Source organism: Electrophorus electricus, chromosome 1, assembly GCF_013358815.1.
Source record: "Electrophorus electricus isolate fEleEle1 chromosome 1, fEleEle1.pri, whole genome shotgun sequence".
Taxonomy (NCBI): Eukaryota; Metazoa; Chordata; class Actinopteri; order Gymnotiformes; family Gymnotidae; genus Electrophorus; species Electrophorus electricus.
Genome location: NC_049535.1, coordinates 29,802,233 through 29,822,326, shown reverse-complemented (window position 1 = coordinate 29,822,326; position 20,094 = coordinate 29,802,233). Strand labels below are relative to the sequence as shown.

At 38.1% G+C, this 20,094-nt stretch overlaps 2 protein-coding genes across 4 annotated transcripts; both read right to left on the bottom strand.

Moving 5' to 3' along the window:
* Nucleotides 1–5,830: 5,830 nt before the first annotated feature.
* ube2z (ubiquitin-conjugating enzyme E2Z) lies at nucleotides 5,831–12,711 on the bottom strand. 2 transcript variants are annotated; one of them, XM_026997941.2, is made up of 8 exons: nucleotides 12,621–12,711; nucleotides 11,935–12,375; nucleotides 10,081–10,153; nucleotides 8,924–9,111; nucleotides 8,658–8,769; nucleotides 8,058–8,170; nucleotides 7,612–7,702; nucleotides 5,831–6,975 (listed from the first exon to the last, which is right to left on the bottom strand). In XM_026997941.2, the coding sequence occupies exons 2-8, from the start codon at nucleotides 12,342–12,344 to the stop codon at nucleotides 6,799–6,801; spliced, it is 1,164 nt and encodes a 387-aa protein (XP_026853742.2). In that variant the 5' UTR covers nucleotides 12,345–12,375; nucleotides 12,621–12,711; the 3' UTR covers nucleotides 5,831–6,798. The 2 variants fall into 2 exon arrangements, with proteins under 2 accessions (XP_026853742.2, XP_026853741.2); XM_026997940.2 differs by having other exon boundaries at nucleotides 11,935–12,705.
* A 1,156-nt stretch (nucleotides 12,712–13,867) lies between these two features.
* Nucleotides 13,868–16,640, bottom strand: atp5mc1 (ATP synthase membrane subunit c locus 1). Of its 2 annotated transcripts, none has more exons than XM_026997942.2 (5): nucleotides 16,538–16,640; nucleotides 15,377–15,424; nucleotides 15,003–15,080; nucleotides 14,577–14,764; nucleotides 13,868–14,199 (listed from the first exon to the last, which is right to left on the bottom strand). In XM_026997942.2, exons 2-5 carry the CDS (start codon nucleotides 15,413–15,415, stop codon nucleotides 14,085–14,087), a joined length of 420 nt encoding a protein of 139 aa, XP_026853743.2. In that variant the 5' UTR covers nucleotides 15,416–15,424; nucleotides 16,538–16,640; the 3' UTR covers nucleotides 13,868–14,084. The 2 variants fall into 2 exon arrangements, with proteins under 2 accessions (XP_026853743.2, XP_035389574.1); XM_035533681.1 differs by lacking the exon at nucleotides 16,538–16,640 and adding an exon at nucleotides 15,816–15,902.
* Between the last annotated feature and the right edge of the window lie 3,454 nt (nucleotides 16,641–20,094).

The following is a 20,094-nucleotide window of genomic DNA, read 5'->3' as shown; positions in this document are numbered from 1 at the left end:
TGAACCGCACGTTTTTTATATGTTAAATAATCAGATTATTCTGAGAAACCGAGCAAAAAAGAAAAAGCAGGAAAGAATGACATTGCAGAGATAGTGTAGCTGTACATACTGATGATACTTGACTTGCAGACCAATTCCTCTGATATATTAATTAAGTAAGATTCAGGTCTGTATCCCTTAACGAAGCGAACAAAGTTTTCCGACGATCATCTTCAAAACATTAGTATCGACAATTTACTCTCCACAAAATGGAGAGGGATTGGGGGGGATGGGCAGTCCAATCAGAAAATCGTCTCGCCTGAAACCCGGTGACGTAGTTAACACACCCCCGTGCGCACACTTTCTCCCTTTAGTTGAAATGCTGCTTGAATCATTACTATTCAACAAATGTCATTTAAGCATAACTTATCTTTAAACAGTTTGTTTCACGCTGCAGGTATTAAGAGCAAATAAAGAGCAGGTTTTCAAAGGAAACAGAAAGCTGGGACAAATGTTTCAAAAATGAACTCTTTTTGAGTTTGGGTCGTCGAGATTACTTGCGATTTTAATTCGATTTATCGTTGCCAACAATTAAACGAAGACTATGATGCAAGTATGTAGATTTACGGCGATAATCTGCCGTTTACCTAAACTAAATATCATTTACTATTTGTGGTTTGTACATTGCATAACATTAGACACAAACTGAATGACTTGCACGTGGCTGCTCCCACCAAGCGGGCATTTTGAGATAATGCAGGCTTTCAGTACATAGTGGGTGCATAAAACCTCGTTTAGAGTACAATAAAATTCCGCACAAATTTTCACATGATCCCGAGTCTTGTCTTGTAAATGATTTTAGCTCTATTTCAACAGCTGTTTGTTTATATTCAAATGGATGAAACACTGGGATAGTTTAGGTGTTTGGCGCCTGGTAAAATTATTATTATTATTCTTTCTTTTAAAAAATCTGTTAAAGATTACTAAAGCCCCGTGTTTTTACATCTTCTCGTTTTGCATTTCGTTTCTATTAGCCATAATTTCTTTAATAAATCCAGTACGATGTCAGAAACCATAGAACAATTACTATATTTTATTATTCATCTTAGCATTCGCATATTACACTGACAACAAAGATTTTGTTCAAACGTATTTCATATTCGAATGTTTCATTGATGTCTGCTGTAGATACTGTTGGCAAATGCAAATTTACACTGAGCTGCACCCAAGTATTTACAGAACATTTCATGACACTGAAAACGCCAAGGAAAAGCACACGAATGTATAATAGCGTTAAACTTTGCCTTGTTATTGACGAAATTCGTCTTAACTAAAGAGTCTATATATATATATATATATATATATATATATATATATATATATATATATATATATATATATATATATATATATATATATATATATGTATATATATAGTTTTTCGAATGTTTCTTATATGCTTAAGAACTGCATTAACACCGTTTTAAATGTAAATAAAATGTGAGTGCACAACACGTAAAACAACATGTCTAGGCATTATTTTCCTTTGTTAAATGCTCTGCGTAAAAAAAACTCTGTGCCTTTCACAGTTTAGGTATTTGGAAGCTGATTTAATAAAACCTACAACATTACTGTTATGATTCAATGAACTAAGTTGAAATTAGAAGTAATGAGGAAAAACTAATAAGCACCCAGGTGCAATTAACTAAATTTCCATAGTAAAGAGGAATGTGTCCCCACACCGATAATTCTAAAGTAATTCGTTCATTTGTCGAGTATAGAGAATAGCTAAACTGTGAAGAGAATTATTTCCTGACAAACAGTAACTTACAATTTCTAAACCACTCCTAAGCAAAGCGGAACAAAAATACATAAGCAGGGAAACGATTTAGGAACGTACATCTTTGTCAGGTTATTAATAACTTTCTCCACGGCAGCTTATGTTTATTTTTCTATACATCGGAAAACAATTGAAAATTATTCAATAACGTTCAACGAGCAAAACTTTTACTTGTTTGCATTTCATTGTGATCTGATGTTTTGTTGAAAAGTGTTGTTTATGTGTTGCATTTGAATTGTTTCTTACCTTCAACTTCAAGTCTTGAACGAAATCTCCTGGTATGCTACTTCATTTTCATTGTCGTTCTTTTACTTTTCTTCTTTTTGGTTTCTGTAGACCTTTCACGTGGGTCGATCAGAAGTTCGATTACTTGTCCCATCTGTACAAGTAGCCTAAGTTCAATCCCCGCAGTAAGGTAGCGGCTGTGACGCCACAGTTGTAACTTACATCGGAGCTCCTCCTTTAGGCGCAAGGGCTGTTATGCAGATGACGTAACAGTAAACTGATTTCTCGAGTTAAAAACATAGGGAATTTTCGGACAAATCATATAATAGATGCCACGGGAATTGATTAAGCATTATTTTATTATACGACGACTATAAACGTTGTAGTGACGAAATAATTTACTCTGGATGATCGCCACCTCAAAGATAGAAATTAAAAGTTCTAATAGCCTAGATGTTGATTTCAAAACGAGAATGTGTTATGCACCGTTTAAGACATGTCTGCTTTCAGTTCATCCAGATATACATGATAATACCATAATTTTTAGACGAAATTAAATCAGCTTTTTTCTAATTTGAAGTGGCACTAAATCAGAATTCTGGATTTACTTAGTGACAAACAGCTCCATGCTGAATAATTTAACTATAACTTAACTATAATTTAACAGAAAGCTCAAATATACTGGAATCCTTTAAAAGATTTGCTGGATTTTAACTAGTAATACTCAGAAAAAAATGACTCATGACAGGCTCAGCATTTACATTTTGCCTTTAAAGAAAGCAAGCATTGCCAGCGGTAGATGTTTCCTTCAGATATCTGGCACTGGTAGGTTGTAGCATATACTTCTGGATAAGTACCAAGTGAGGTTAATTATGTGCTGTGGCTCCATCTCTTTCAATGTTAGTTGGTGTTGCTTGATGTCCGATTGCTTCTGATTTAGGACTAACTCTAGTTTTTTATTTCTTTGAAAAATTCTAATGTTGCAGTATAGCATGATTAGAAAATTGCTGGGATGTATTCTAATAACAACAGGTGACAGAAAAGGAGTAGAAGCACAGTAAGTGGTCCCTCATAGATCAGTTGAGGTCTTTACAAATACGTGATTATGGATTTAGCAGTGGAATTCTGTCCAGAAGCACCTAAGCCATGTTTTAAGTGTCCCACTAAGATCTGTGGCATACAATAATCACCAACACAGATCTGCATTTGAAGGGGTAAAGGTTCTGCTAAAGGAATTGTACTTAGTGCCACAGTATCCAAATACTCTTCAAAAGGACTGATTTAAATTTGTGTAACAGATACTTAAGCAATAGCTTATATACAATACCAAGACACTACTGTCCAATGAAGTTCTGGAAATCCTCCATGGGTGTGTATGTGTTGAATTAACATCTGCAGTGTAATGTCCCATCTAGACACAAATGAAGACTGTAATAGTTCATTCAACACTGTATGAGCAGTGTATGAAGTAAACATTTTTTGTCAACCTTAACAGAGGGAGTTTAATATATAGAAGCACTTTGTACATATTGTCTTAACATACTTGTCTCATGTTTGAAAGATGAATGGCTTGTATCTATAGTGGTCATAGTTTGGTAGCTAAAGTCATTGATTTTGGACTAACATATTTAGATTTGACTTGAAATGTTAAAATTTAAAATTGTAGTAAGTTTGATTTGTTGGTCATATAACTGTAAATTGCTTATCTCACATTTGCTTAGCATTTGTAAACAATATGTACCATCAACGGACTCGCACAGGCTGTATCCAGAAAACCACTAATTAATCCTGATGTCATGGGTTATAACAAGTCATGATAAACATATCTTAATACAAAGGATTCTTAATGTGAAATTGTTACATTTCAGGGGTTTGTGTCATAAATGCTGTCAGATCAGGTTAAATAAGTTTTGTGTTTCATATAAATAGGAGCAGTCTGGTAACTATAGCACACTGGGTAGTAACAGTACTTGCTTTAAATACTTCTATTTCAATGTATATATTCAATGTATATTGTTACTCTGTAATTGTATTGTGCATAAAGCAATAATCTACAGCTAAATGCACTTTATAACTAAACAATTTCAACTTGAATGCATAATATCATCTTGTTGCATAAGAAATATTTACATATTTACAAACGGCAAGTAAATATATTTTATTAACATTGAATATGTGAGCAAGGTAGATGTTAAAAATATTTGTTAATATAGTTAAAAAATAATACATTCCTTATTAGTTTGGGAAGAATATGAAGTTCTAAATCTCAAACAATCACACAAACCAATCAATGGGAGCTACCTATTCATACATACTATTAGATTATGCAATTACAAAAATGACTAAATTGTTTCAGTTGAAGCAGTCACTGTAACAATTACTTCCTAGTTAAACCTAGGTAACGTTTCAAGGTGCAGTATTTCTTTACTACAGTAATTAAAATATCTATGAAACTATAAGAAACAGAGCTATGTAATTAGAGAATTTAACTCCTAGATATCTGCCCAAAAGGTATTAATTTAAATAAAAAATGTAAAACTCAATTTAAAACTAGAAAATATGCTACATTTATTCAACTTGTTTTATATTTCTATATACTTCTCATCTATAGTAGCATTAAAAAATGCAAAGAATGTAAATTGTCATTAAATTGAATAGCTATTAATAGAATAAATGATATTTATTTATTCTAAAATAAATTCCATTATACCTTATATTTGGATTTATTCTGACATCTTAATTATCAAATCTGTGAAAAATAAACATTCCATAAACAAACTTTTTTGAGTCAAGAAAAGAAAAAAGTCTGTTTAATTAGAATTTACATCAGCATATTTAAATGTACATGGATTCATACACTAGACTATTTACACAATTTTATTTGCATTTTGCCAGCTAGGGGAAGGCATTACATCACAGAAAAGGTCAAACTCACAAATAGACAGTTGTCTTCTGTTGCAGGGAGTGTGTACAAGGTTTTAAATTCTGTGTATGAAATATGTGAAGGAGTAAGCCTAGTCAAATTGGATGCTATTTTCTCAAAGGACAACAAACTGCTTAAAAAGTGCAGTACATGCAAAAACACAGGGTCTCAAGTTCTGTGGTCTAGACTAAAATGGACCCGAAAGGTCATAGTAAAGATTTCAGTACTTTTCATGTTTTTCTTGATGCATGAGACAACGATGCATGAGCGAGATCATACCTTATAAATGGACAGAGGTCTGGCACTTCTCTGGTCTTCTCACAGATGCCTGAAGAGTTGTATCTTTTTCTGGGCAGACTTGAGGCGCTTTGCCAACTCCCTCACTATGATCTACTGTTGTCCAGCTGCACCATTTACTGATCAGTCACTAGTATTTAGTGAACATTCCTCCTCCTTCTCACTCAGTCCAAATTTGAGGTTGCTGCTGGACAACCTGTTAAATTCCTATAAGAGAATTTCTAGCACTGAATTTATTAGAGATGGACACAAGAAAGCCTTCCTAGTGATTAACGCATGACATGAGCATAGTCGTGGTATAAAAACAAAATGTTGGAGTAGGGGCAGTACTTCTGCAATCGTGACCCTGAAAGCCAGAATAATGAACAATGATGTTGCACACTTGCAAGACAGAAGACCACTGCAGACTCCATACTAGAAACAAGGAACAAGCTACCATGCTTTTCCCATTAAAACATATACTTTAGGACAAAGACACTAGAACAGAGACTAGTCTGAATCATAAAAAGAGGCCAGAAAAAAATTGGTATCCTCCTGTACATCACAAAGAACAGAGAGCCCTTATGTTTCTTATCCAACCAACATATTTAATTGGGCTGAAACAACATAAACAATGTATTTTGACTGTACAACTTTTCTCATAAGGGCTATGTAGTCCAAATCAATGACTGATCACTTTACTGGTTGAGGATATCAATCACACCAGATCCATTCAAAACCATTTAATGCACAATAAACATTAAAATAAAACTTTTCTATGCACAATATTTAAGTATGTACATTTTTTTTTTAGTTGCATCAGTGTCTCTTTTTCTTAAATCATGTAAAGATTCATGTTGAAATTATGACTCCATTCATAATATTCAAAATATTTTTAATGATTCAATTAAATGTGGTGATATAAATGTTGATATAACTGTTCAAGACATAAGTGAACCAGGCATAAAGAGACTAGCAAACAGGTCTGCAGAAGATGTAAAGGCGCACTAACTGTATGACAACCTGCTCTCTAATGAGGTGTCAGTAGCTCTTAACCTACCTCTGCTTTGTGTTTCTGACCACCAGGTAAAGTGAGAAGCAATGAGCACTCAAACTTGTGCTCCAAAAGGCAGAGTGTGTGCTGTCCTGCTGAGAAGCTTGCTTGTATACTTACTCACGCAGAAACTCACTCACTCTCTCTTACACACACACACACACACACACACACACACACACACACACTCACACTCACACTCACACTCACTCCCTCCCTCCCTCCCTCCAGTCCGAATCCCACTACTACCAGGAGTTTTCTCCCTCAGAGCAGGAGAGGGTAGAGGGGTAAGAAAAGAAAGCAAGGCAGCCACTGGGTACAGGCAGAGAGAGAAAAAACAAACAATCGAATGAAACAGGGGCTAGATTAACCCCGGTGCTTCAGAACCAGACTCTAGAACTTTTTTTCAGCACTCTGTGCATTTTGCTTACTTAAAAGCGTCCAGAGCTACAGGAAAGAGAAATGCTTTTTTCAGACTCTCACTGAGCCCACATGGGAAATCTATGGCTGGGAGCTGCCCTGGCTGTCAGGATCTGTTCCAGACGAGCTAGTGTCAGAATCTGAGTCCCCCTCATTGTCCTCGGTTGGACACTTCTCCCGCAGCCGTCTGTGAGTAGCGGCAAGGCGGGCCAGCAGACCCTGGTAGTCAAAACGACCCCTCTTCTCCCCAAAAGGATCCTGCAGAGAACCCAAAACAGTAAGGGTGAAAGATTAGCATAACACATATTTACAGTGGTGACCAGGAAGCCTTACACATCACAAATTGCACAGGCTGTAATAAGAGTTGTTAAATTACTGTTAAATTCTTAGTATTGAAATAAAGAAGCATCAATACTCCATTTTAAAAATTCTAAAAAGAATACTTGAGGTATCTTAACTGGTAAAGTTAATTTTGTAAACAGTAGCTTATGGAATTTCCATTACTCATTCTGCTGTCCCAACATATTGAAGAAAAAAAAATCTAAGATATTACTCAATTGAGTTGAAAGGCTAAAACACTACAGTACTTTGATTAGCTGCATTATTCCACAAGCAGTGTGGAAGGGTTTGTGAAAAATCTCACTGTGACTACTGAAAGCAAACAAGGTTGTGCATTGAGGAACTGGACTCAGTGTGACTACATTTGGCCCTGAGATGGAGTGGGAAGGATTCCACTTTATTGTGCAACAGCCCAACTGGGTTGATTAATCACTCACTGCAGTTGTTTTTATCTTTGCGTTTTCCTTTGTGTTGCTACTTAATATCCAAGATGTATTAAAAACAACCACATTTTTTATTCAGAAGTAGTCACGTTTGCACACATACACACTATACCTGCATGTTTTGTCCTTGCAGATGCAGACGTTCTTTGCAAACTCCTTCATAAAAGTCATAATACTCCAAGAAGGACTTTTCCATCACACTCCTAAATCAGAAAAAAACAAAAAAGTGTCTTATTGCTTTTGTGAAACCAGCAACATGAAACACTCTTGCTCCATTACTCTTAGTGTTTTCTTTAGCTACTTTACCCTGTTTAACATACGAGACTGTCATATGCATGCATCAAGTTTAAATAAATTACAAATTAATTCATTTCCACCTACCATTAAATACTTTAAAAAATGAACCACCCTTGCTCTCAATTATTTTGGAAATTAGTAGATTCCCATGACTACAGTGAAGCAAACTGCTCAGTTGTAGACTCCACAGAAACAACCACTCCAGCCTCATCAAGCTGAAAAGTGCAATTAGTGAAGTAGTCAGGATGCAGTATTACTCACCACAAGGCCTCTGGGCATGTCACCTTCCCTTCCAGCATGTCACACACAGCTACACGCATGGTCTCATGGCGGATGCATTCATTATAATTCTTGCTATCGCCTGGATGCCTTTCCTAATATAAACAGAAACTGATCTGACATCTGACATCCTACACTTAAGATGATCAGCAGGAAAGACTAAGACTTTGATTTCCAGTTAAGTTCCACTTTGACTACAGCTTAAATTCAATAAGATCAGAGTAACATGCTTTGATTTCCTTTTTTCCGTTAACGCATTAAGATATTTCTCAGGTAACATTTTAAACTATCTGAAGCTTACTGAAAGAGAAGCATGGCAACCAGTTTGCAGCAATGCTTAATAGAGTGGTTATAAGCTTGTGTACTAATTACATTTACAGCATTTAGCTCTTATCCAGAGTGACTTACATATTTAAAAGTATAGCAGTATATGTGCTGACAAGCGCCAAAAAAATCCAAAGAAAATATCAAGAATGTGACAGACCTGTGCTAACTTAGGGAGAGTAATTTATTTTTACTCTTTTTGCATTCATTTAGTAAACAGCATATGCCATTAACGCTGTGTGGGTGAGACCTGAATACCTGCTCAAAGCCTGGCTCATTATGGTAAGGGTTCTCCGTCATCAGGGACTGGATAGAGATAAGGACTGAGGAAATGCTCTGAGCAGGGCTCCATGCTGGCCCAGTCCAAGTGCTACAGGTCACAGACATGGCACAGGTTAGTCATGCTGTGCTGAAATCATGTTTTCAAGATTGGTAGCGTTCCTAAACAGGTCAATCTTGGCTGGGTTACTGTCCTCAAAATGTGATTGGACTACTTTGTTATATGGCAGAGGAACACCACTTACCCAAGAATGCTGAGGCACACCTTGCCATTGCGGTAGAAGTTGGGGTTGAAGCGTACTGTGTTGTGGCCTGTGGTGATGAGTTTTACGCGTGGGGGGTGGATGGGATAGTCAGGGGGGCACCGAAACAGAAAGAGGAAGAAGCCCCCCTCATAGGGTGTATCAAAGGGGCCTGTGATGAGAGCATGGATCTGCACAAAAGGACAAGGAGGGTCATCAGAGGGGCCCTCTAGTGACCTTCTGAAGAAACATCTGTCAAAATTCCTGAACACGTACCTTGTCCCAGAAATATACCTAATGTATGGTGGTAAACAAAGGAATCGATGGAGCCATGCATATCTCAATCTTAGATTTGCTAATAGTAGGCTAAATACTAATAAATTGAGGTTGTCTGGATTAAAATATTAGATTTATTCTCAACTTGACGTGCCAACCCTTCAACCCTACAAGTTCACACAGAGTGCATTTGAGATTTTTAGAGTAGCCTGAGGCCAAAAAAGAGAGACACCCCCCTTTTTAAAGACTATATTTTATAGAATTCAGCATTAAGCCTACCCCACTTGCTCAGTCGGTTAAGGTACTTGGTTCAGGTTTTACAATCCATCTGAATTTATAAATCTCACCAGGCTGAACAATGAGGTTACTGAAATACTTTATTGAAGGTATGGGCCCTTGTTGTAGTCTATTAGGCTAAGTTGAGTATTCTGTACTTAAGACAGAGCCTGATTTCTGCATGATACGACAGGATTTTTTTCTCTTTCATACAACATTGTTACATCTTCAGCATGTGTGCACAGACCACACCTCCAGTATGAACTTGCACTGTGTTTGTAAAAGTCATAGAACTCATCTATATAAGGCAAAATAAGTAATGCTATATAAGACTAACAATTGCAACAAAATGTGAAATTTTAATTTCTAATTGCGCCATAGAGATTTTCTGCTGCATGCGGTTTTATGCTGCTGTAAAGTACTTCTGAAATATTTTTCTGTGTCAATGGCTCTTCATACAGGCTTGCTTGTTTCTTTTTTACTAGACATCACAAAATGAATTCGAAAGTCAAAATAACTGCCAATACTGTTGCCTACATCACCCAAACACAAGTTATTGAAATAAGGTTGGAGATTTTTAAACATAACAACCTTCCTTCCAAACTTACCTTGGTCATATCATGGGGATCAGGAACCACAAACATACCAGGGGGAGGTTCTTTATAGATGGACATAATGTCTCTATATGGGAAGAACAAGATACAGGATTGAAAAAAATAAATAGAGGTAAGACAGGAGGAAAAACAAGATACGAGTTCTCTTTGTTCTTTCCTTTGTCCACTATGCCAGCATATAAAAAAATAAAAGGCTTTAGTAATTGCATCCTAATTCCTTATGGGAGCAGCCATTCAAACTCTGTTCAGCACTGCAATGCAAAGGCCTAAGCATGTGCTGTGCTTTGTGCTGTCTGTGTTCAAAGGGGGTGGGAGGTGGAGAGAACAGTAGGACTGCTTCCTTCTCTGCTTCTCTGTCCCAGCCTGCAATGTTGCCCCCCATATTTCTTGCATTTTCATCAACACAGTTTGCGGTGGATAACAATGAGTTACTGGCAGTTTATAAAAGATGAGGTAGACGGCTTCGACGGGTGGGCATTCATGCTCCCTTCCCCATTATAAATACTGCAGGGAAGCCAATACACTGGGAAATGGCTTCAACTGAAAAGTGTACAAGACCGGCTGTGCAACACCACACTGTTTATCTTATTTCAAGCGATTATTCGCATCTTGTGCTGGAATAATAACATTGCTTTGTAAGCCATTATTATTATAAAAGCATACCAAACAGGACTCAACACTTGAACTTCCCATAAGATGAGTAAATACATCACCTGCATTTAGCAATAGTCAGTTTCTGACCATTGGCTAGATATTGGCTTTGCTGTTGGCAAGATATAGCCAGCTCCATCCAACGGTGATATTAACATGAGTAGAAAACACAACACTGCTGTGCCTGCTCAAACCAGCCACTACCAGTGTTAAAGTGTGTTTATATCTGCTCAGCAGTGGTCCTGTGGTCAGAAACTGACAAGTAATTAACAAGATAGAGGGTACCAGACAGACTGCATGGAACAGATGGGCTAGTGTGTAACTGTGTGCTTGGAAATTTCACCCATAAGACAGATGTAGTTGCCCAGTAATGTGGATGTAAATACAATATATACGTTTCTAATAAAACGGCTGATGACATATTTTAGACAAATCTTTGGCAATGTAAACTCTAATTTAAGATAGCTAGGTTACACAATGTATACTGTGATATCGGAGTATATTTCACTCAACGTGTTATCTAGCTACAGCCTTAGTAACTACCGTAGCTGTATGCAAGATGCTCCATTACATGCTAATGCCTGCAAGATTTAATTAATCCCCAGACAATTTATTTTAAACCATCGTGACATGCGAAATAATCTAACCGCTAGCTAGCTAGCAAGCAGTTTGGGCAGTTCAAATATAGACGACTGCTGGCGAAGAAAACTAGTTTGAATAATGGCAGTTTACGTTACACTTGTAATTCTTTTGAGAGCTGACAAATCTGGCCACCTTAGCTCAACGCTTCCAACTGCTACTGTTGGCTATGACAACAGCATGTTTATCTTAACGCTGCATGCTAGCTAATCTAGATGCCATGTTGCTAGCCAGCGAGCTCTCAAGTATAAAGTTACTCATTAAGGTTACCAACTAAGGTTTTCTCCTAATGTAACCTTAACGTAAGTCTTGTTAACGTTAGACAGCCAGTTGGAACAATTAACTGTCAACATGTTTTATCAAACTCGTCTAGCTAGCTAAATAACTTTAGCTGGAGCGACCGAGCTAACTAGCTAACCTAACTAGCTAGCTAGCAAAATAACACTTTGATTCAGTCAAGCACAAGGCTTAAAATGACACTAGATTAACTAGGCTTGCAAGCTGTGCTTGCAAGCTGTGTGATAACTAGCAACCTAATATTACCACAACGTTAGTTACCTTTTTATCCGGAGAATGCACTGCTGCGACGCCTTTTCGTTGTCCCAGTCGGTGCTCAGAGTGGGGTCCCAGGATGTGGCGTGAATTTGGGATAGAAGGCCCGCTCCGGCTAGACTTGGAGGGGCTCCAGTGCCCCCAAAGCCGATGCTTGGTGGCAACGAGGGAGTCGCCGAGATGGTCGAGCTCACAGCATGGCTCAGCACGCCAACGCCGAGTCCGCTTTCCATGACTGAAGTGATGTTATGTGCTATTATAGGAGACACCACGGCTGTCGGAGGAGACGAGGCCGTGTTGGCTCCGCTCGTCGAGTGCCCCGGCAAGGAATTACCTAAACTCGATAACAACTGTGATCCATCTCCTTGACTTGTCCCAATGGCACCGTTAGATCCTTCTCCAACGTTGTCAGCCATCGTCGCTCTGTTTGATGTGGCCCCAAACTGCCTGGAATTTGAGTTGTCAGTTCAACCAGAGTCTCCCTTCAGTTTGTATTTCTTTGCTCAGGAACCTGATATACTAAACGTTACAGTACAGGGTACGAAGTGAAATGACGCCTACGGCATCGTCCCTAGTTTCTTTTTCACTCTGAAACATACCGTCTTATTTTTTTGCCACCTGAATTATCAATGCGACCAAACAGTTTAACGTAAAATACCTTCCGAATATAAAACAAAACAAAAAAAATACACCTTTTTAATCATCCACTCCAACGTCGTTCCCTTCTAAGCTTTGGTTAGTCTTTTCAGTACCGTGTTATTTCGTTCACCCACTTCCTTCTCGTGTAAGGGGGAAAAAAATAGCGCCATCTACTGGCGCACTCCTAAAACGAAACTGAAAAGGCAGGCAACATCAAATCCTCCAACTTTAGAAAGTTCGTGTTAAATGAACGTGCAGACGGCTACGTCGATGGTATTCTACGTACAACAGAATGCGAACAATGCTTTAAATGTATAAATTCTACATTGTGCCCAAACTTCAAAGTCTAAATTCAAATTTGACTGCATTTAGGCTGCTGCTTTACTGTAGATATTGTATATGGAACTACAATGAAATTTGAACTTTATATGTTGTAAAATGTGTTTAATACATTGTTTCAGAAAAGTACACTGTGCTTCAAAAGATACTAGGATGATTTGCTCTGTAGTTCATATGCTGACCATGAATTTACCGGTTGGGTCTCAAGCATTTCCAGGACACATTAAGCCTCATTTTACACTGAGTGACAATTTTAACTAAGTATAACATTTTAAACTGAAAGGCAGTGTAACTTGAAAAGGAGTGGTGCCATGCATCAACCACTCAGGGCCACACATCTGAGACTCATCCCTCTGTATAGAACAGCTTTGTAAAACACACCTTTATTGCAAACAAACTGGCATACAAGTCCTATGCTCTCAGTGACAATACATCTCAGGTATTTTGGCCTTTGAGTCAAGCCACCAAGAAATGGAACAACCAACAAGATTTAGCTCAGACTTTGTGAAAAATAAGTGCATAGAAAATATAGTATGCCACAGGGTGGTGTTGGCTTGCCCCAATAAAGGGCAAGTGTCCCACTACCTCGCACCTCCCCTTTTAAAAAACAGTGACAGATTAAAAGAACAGCTTTTAAAGCTAGTTTTGTGTGCAGTCAAGTAACTACTCCAGAGTTAACAGCAGTTCAGTTTGTTTCTTTTTAAATAGTGACAACTGAGGAATATTTGGACCTAAGGCATGTTAATTTTACAAAACTGAAGATCAATCAGGAAGAATGTCAAATAGAAACCCGTGTCCCTTTGACAATCCAACAATGCTTCCTAAGTAAGTTTATAAATTTTGTGTAAAATAAGGTTACTAGGCTAATGATGCAAATATGATTGGTGATGTGGCCCCTTCAGCATATATTATATGAAGCTCCAACCATTTTGACAGTAAAAAGAGTAAGCCAAAGAAGGTGGATAGTTATCCCAATCATTTATTTAGACAGACTGTCCAAACTGCATTGGAGATTTCACATAAAACTTCAAGAGGAAAAGATACAGAGGAACATAAAAAGATAGAGCTTTCTACTAATTTGCTGGAATGGCAACGCCATGGCCCCATGAGCTGCCCGTCAGATTCCAATCCCTGAACTCAGGGAGGTAACGGAGGAGGACGGCACGCAGGCATATAGATTACATGGCGAACAGGATAAGGAATGCCACCATGAGACAGAAGAGCCCCATGGCCTCAGACAAGGCAAACCCCAAGATGGCATAAGAGAATAGCTGCTGCTTCAGGGAGGGATTCCTGTGGCAGTGACAGCAAACAGAAGCAGATGAGATGGTTAATGTGGCTGTACAGTTGAGATGAGACATGCACAATTAATTTAAAAACACACCATTTCTATGCTTTGGGCACTTTGATACCAACAAAACCATTAATAACTTGATAATTCAGCACTTCCTACAGAGGTACAAATGCACTATTTACACCACTACAAGACTTTACTTTTAAAATATTGCTTGTTGCTAATGCAGAAAGCATTCCTGCATTGTGCCATGTTTAAGCAAGAAAGGCTGACGGGCAAATTTCCTGGTAAACTAATGGTGTATTAGTTGGCATCAAGATTCTGCAGCAAGCCTTTTCCTTCCTTTCATATGGTCATCAGTGCTGGGAGAAGATACCTGGCATAGCCAATGATGAGGCTGCCAAAAACTGTTCCGATTCCAGCTCCTGATCCGGCCACACCTACTGTGGCAGCCCCAGCACCAATGAACTTGGCTGCAGTGTCGATGTCTCTGGACACAGCACTGGTCTGAAAGCTCCGGCTCACATTCAGAAGGTACTGATCACTCACTGGCAACAGGGCTGCCTAAGGGATGAAATGTGGGGATTTAAAGGAGTTGTCAGAGTAACTCACATTAGCCATGTTTGACCATCGTTGAGGTAGGTTATGAAAGCAGACATTACATTAGAACTGTTTGAAAGACCACCTTCCCAATTACAGTAGACACAATCATGTAATTATTGGCAAAGCAGAGACAGGCCAAGCCATTGTGCTCCAGCCTGTCGCCTTCAATCAGCTCTCCTCTTGAACTGTGAACTCATACCTGCTCAGTTCTGACTTCAGGTCTGTTGAAGACTGACACTGACATAGGCCGGGCCAGGATCTTCGAGCCTCCACGTAGCTGGGAGGGAGGGAGCATGCACACAGGCAAGAGATGGGCACCAAAATAAGGGGGGGGGGGGGAGGAGAGGGGAAAAAACAAAAACAAACACACACTACCAGTGTCAACTCAATTTTCACACCACATGCATATTATGATGGTAAGCAAGGTTATTATTGGGCTTCAATTTCAGAATTGAATTTCTGGACAAATACTGTAGAAATAACCCCCACACGAGACACTGCTAAATGAATTTGACTATAAAATATTCCTGACCTTCCCTATTGTAGTAACTGATCACCCAGAGCAATACATACCACAGAAGGTGAGGTGACAAACTTAGCACAGGCGTACATGTCTGAAGCCTGCAGAAGTGAGGAAGATGGGTTTAAAAGTCAGACAAGCAAACACCCATCCTAAATTTGTTTTGCCACAACTGTTCATTTTAGTTGTGATAAGATTAAAGTCTCAGTGTAAAAGACTGAGAACGTGTGGGCATAGCATAGGGTCTCTACTGAATTTCAAAATAATTTTTGTACAAATCAGAATGTAGCAGCATTAGCAATGTAGGTCTGGTTGTTTAGTGATGCAGATTGCATGATATTTTAGCTAATCTGTTTATGCTAAACAAAAGGTTTGTGATGTAGCATTTATTTTTGAGCCCAACATTTGTATCCTAATTACAAGTGTAATATTTTAAGTCTTGAAAAAAAATGCTTGCAGGTGATGCAGTTACATTCTAGCCATGTAACCTACCTTAAATGCCAAACAACGGACAAAATTAACAGTTTCAGTCAAAATGTATACTGTGCTAAGAGGTCTTGGTTAAACTGATTACAGAAATCAGCGTCCAGATTCCACGAGATTCAACCGGATAGCTATGAAGGAATCTAGACACCGTTAGCAACCAGTGAAGGTCACCAATACCTAATTATTAGGTAGTTTGTCCTCTGAGAGCCAGAGGCCATCTACACCGTTTCATAACTAGTTAATAAAGCGACAAAATAATAGTCACGTGACTATCCCAGTCCGTACCGTAGATAGGCGCCTAACTTGTAAAACGCGTCGGCTCATTACGTTACTAGGCCGCTACAACTAGCTAGGCAGCTAAAGTCAGACATTTTGCCAGCGTCAGATGAGACGGTGAGTAAGATAGCTAGGACAGCTAGGTTAGCTTGGTCACGACAAACCACTTGTGCGCATTTGTTACGTTTTGATTTTGTATGCATTTACCTGCGGTTACGTGACAGTGAACGTTGTTTAGCTAACGCTACCATTTTGAACAACGACTTTAGCAGGAGTCTAGCTAACAGCCTTGCTAGAAGTCTCACTTCAATGAACGGCCGCCTAAAAGTATCCCCTAACCTCTCATGCCAATTACTAGAATTTAAAGGTAGCTAGGCACACCAGCGCATAGACGCATGATAGTTACTTAACTAGTTTTAAAAATGTAGCCAACAAAAACACTTTTGACTCACCTAGTTGAGATATAGATATATAAAGTCCCGGGAAACTGGGGGACAAGCTTGAAGCTACAGTGAATGAGTACTGTGTAAAACTCACCTTGTCATTTATAAGCATATGCGCTACGTCCTCAAGAGCAATTGGACAGCAGTAAGCGACATCGTTTTGTGATTGGCAGTGCGCGATACCAAAGTATAAACCATAGCCTATAAGGTATTTCACAAGAAGACGTGCATATCTTGGTTGGTTATAATCGGTTTATGAGGCGGGCCTTTCCGCTCTTCTTTAATTTAATTGGATAGTTTTGCCGGTAAATGTAGAAACTTATCCGGTATTGCCTGCGACCATTGGGCCCGCTACCGGAGGTTCCGCCTTAAATAAACTTAAATTCGTTAGCATGCAACACACTTTCCACTGCTGTAGGTGGCGACATGCACGTTAATCTTAGACGGGCCATGGGTCTGCCAAAGACCTGCGGTTGTCTAGAAGAGGAATGGTCATAGCTTTTATTTTATGGTTTGAAAATTACAAATTACCTTGTAAAAATGATATACAGCCAACCCATTACTGAGCAATAGTGGATAAATGGTTATTAAACAAACAGGTATACAGCATTTAAATTAGCAAAGGTAGTCAAGGACAATTTTAATGTAATGCTAGTCTGGGAGCTAGCAAAAGCTAAACAAATGCAATGTATTTACTCATCAGAGGCCTCTAAAATAGCCTAAGATTGAGTATGCATCCATGTTTATTTTTTACTTCATTCTTTAACACTTTAACACGGTAACAGATTTCAGATTAAGGAAACAAAGTGAAGAATAATGAACTTGAATAGCACTGCAAAATAGCAAATGGCCCTCATAATTATTAATTATGGATACAAGCCTGCACATGGTACTCCAGAAGCAGTGTCAATTGAAAACAATGTGTGTCTTTGTCTTTCTTAACCAGGTTTTATCGTGGCTGACTACCAGTTCACTCATACTCACAAAATAGTTTACGTACAGCCTACATCAAATAAATGCATTATTACTCTTTTCAACTGGTCTGGAACAGGATTTCCTTAATAATAATATTAATAATTAATTACTTAGCCTTGCATCACAGAGAGTCAGAGCCTGTTTATATACATAAGTGTGTGTGTATATGTATATGTGTATTTAAATAATTAATTAATACTTTTGGAAAAAAAAGGTCACTCAGGAAAAATCCATGAGAGCAGGCCTGCATTTTAAGATTGGAAATGTAAGGTTTTATGATGATGCTGAAGTGATGCTCTTTAGCATTAGGCAGTGTGCAGCTGTTCTCTCTCAGTGGGAGGTGGATTTGATAAGTTACCGATGACAGGGGTAATAAATTATAGAGCTTTAACAAACTGGAACCAGCAAAATTCTCTGTTAGCTGAAATAAGGGCCAGTAGGCTAATGCACCAAATTTGACATGTGCATACATAAAGGTGCAGAAAGAAAGATTTTAGTAAACAAATGTGGTAGGAACTGATACACTATATGTTCTTTGAAAAGCCTTTAAACTAAACATCAAATATGCAAGCTTGCCCAAAATACTAATTGGAGAACAAGTGGTGGGCCATGCAATATTATGTGATATTTATAAAAACTTTGGTATTTTTCATTTAATTTGGTATTTTTTTCAGACAGTCAGTATTGAAAATTCTAAGGTTTCTCAGGTTCCTCAGGTCTCTTCACTGTAGGAAGAGCTGTAGTTGACATATTACAGAGGTTATGAATGTTGGTCAGAATAGTGGTGTTTCCTTGTGCAGGAGCATGATACTCTACCAACACAGAAATTACAACTACCAGAGTCAAAGTAAACTAAGTATATATGATTTTTCACTATTTTTTTCATTACATGGCTTACATATGTCATGGCTTGCATCCATGTCCACTCTTGGCTTGCTGGAATTTGAAATGTACAGTAGCATCAACTATCACTTAACTGTAAGGTCTTCAAGATAAGGTCTTTTCAGTAAAATGAGAAAAAGTCAGTTATTATATGCCATAAAGTGAAGTCTTGGGTTATAGTTTCTCACTACCTGCACAAGTTACTCTTGAATTTCTCCCATTCTCATAGCTAATTTCAAGATGGCCTAAATGCTGCTAATGCGTACCTATTTAAGAGAAACAGAGTAATCACAGAGTTATTCTAGATACAGCTGCAGAACAATTTTATTCAACAAACTAACAACAAAATGTTTTGTGAAATTTACAAATAGACCAAATGTATTAATTGTTGTTTATGACATACCCACATGGTCTTCTTACTGCCCCACAAATTTGACTCACAACCATGCGTGGCAGATCCTTCAGTGCTGCTGCTCCTAAACTTTGGATCTTCCTGCCATAATCCACAGCTGCTCTTCTCTTAAAAACCAAATGAAAACATTCCTCTTTACTGCTCTTTATCCTTCTTATCCCCCCCCCCCATGTAAAACAACCTTGGGTTTTTGAAAGGCTCTATAGAAATTGAATGTATTGTTGCTTACATATTTCAGTAAGAGTGACACCAGTTGGTAATTTATCGCTAATGATACACTCAAAATGAGAGGAAGTTTGTTTATTGTTATAGTTTATCTGTGTACAGTAGTACTTGTTCTTTTGTCAAAATTGTCAACAAGCTCTAGCAGATAGGTTTTGAATACACTTCACATTCACATTCTCAAGTCCATGTTATTGGATCAACAGAAATATATCTGTGATTCATATGTTTGACATGGAAGGTAAAGTATTAACTTATCATGCCATTAAACAGTTTCCAGTTCCCTCAAAGAGACTAGCAAAAGGGAAACCAGACTGCTCCTTGTAAATTGCCTTCAGTGGGATAAAGTCACAAAAAATGGCACAATAGAGACTGAAAAGATGAGGAGGTTTGTGAAGTGTTGGTAGTGTTTGTGGGTGGGAGGCAGGGAGCAGGTGTCAGTTATAGAGTCACATGCTTGCCTCATAGAAGTAGCTTTTAGCTGCGGTTCTAGTACCAACATAACCTACCCAAATCATCAGACATCAACTTTAGAACAAGAACAACCAGGTTTTAAATAGCCCATTGTATCTATTTTCTAATTACCATATACCTTTAAGAACAAGGTCCATATTTTTGTTAAATATTTCTGGGTCTTTGTGCGTTTGACACAGGAGAAAGACTAATTGATTGCCTCTAGGTGTAGCCCATATGCTAATGTTTAATAACACTGTCCTTTCAAAATGTCAAAAGCATGAATCAAAATTAAACTCAAAAGTGAAATACTTGATCCAAATGACATAAATTATAGCTACAGCAGATATCTTCATATGTCAGATAATTATAACAAAAAAAAGGCATATTCCCTTAAAGCAAAGATCAGGTCTGTATTTAGTTCCATTTTAATAATGTAGCTGAGCTCAGCAAGGATATCAAGCTGAAAAGCAGATGGGGAATATTTAACCTTACTCATTATTTTCTGTTCTGAGACTCATCCTCTAGTAAAACCAGCAACCCCTTTTTATTGCATCTCATTAACCATCATTAATCAAGTCAATGGTGCTAAACCTTTCAATGTTGTGTCAATGTGAATGTA

Coding starts and splice junctions, on each gene's coding strand:
- ube2z (XM_026997941.2), bottom strand. CDS start 12,344: ATGGCTGACAACGTTGGAGAAGGATCTAACGGTGCCATTGGGACAAGT. Junction 8,171..8,657: donor ATGAGCCAGGCTTTGAGCAG/GTATTCAGGTCT, acceptor TGTTTATATTAG/GAAAGGCATCCAGGCGATAG. Junction 7,703..8,057: donor ACATGCCCAGAGGCCTTGTG/GTGAGTAATACT, acceptor TTTCTGATTTAG/GAGTGTGATGGAAAAGTCCT.
- atp5mc1 (XM_026997942.2), bottom strand. CDS start 15,415: ATGTACGCCTGTGCTAAGTTTGTCACCTCACCTTCTGTG. Junction 15,081..15,376: donor TTGTCACCTCACCTTCTGTG/GTATGTATTGCT, acceptor CCTCCCTCCCAG/CTACGTGGAGGCTCGAAGAT. Junction 14,200..14,576: donor CTCATCATTGGCTATGCCAG/GTATCTTCTCCC, acceptor TCACTGCCACAG/GAATCCCTCCCTGAAGCAGC.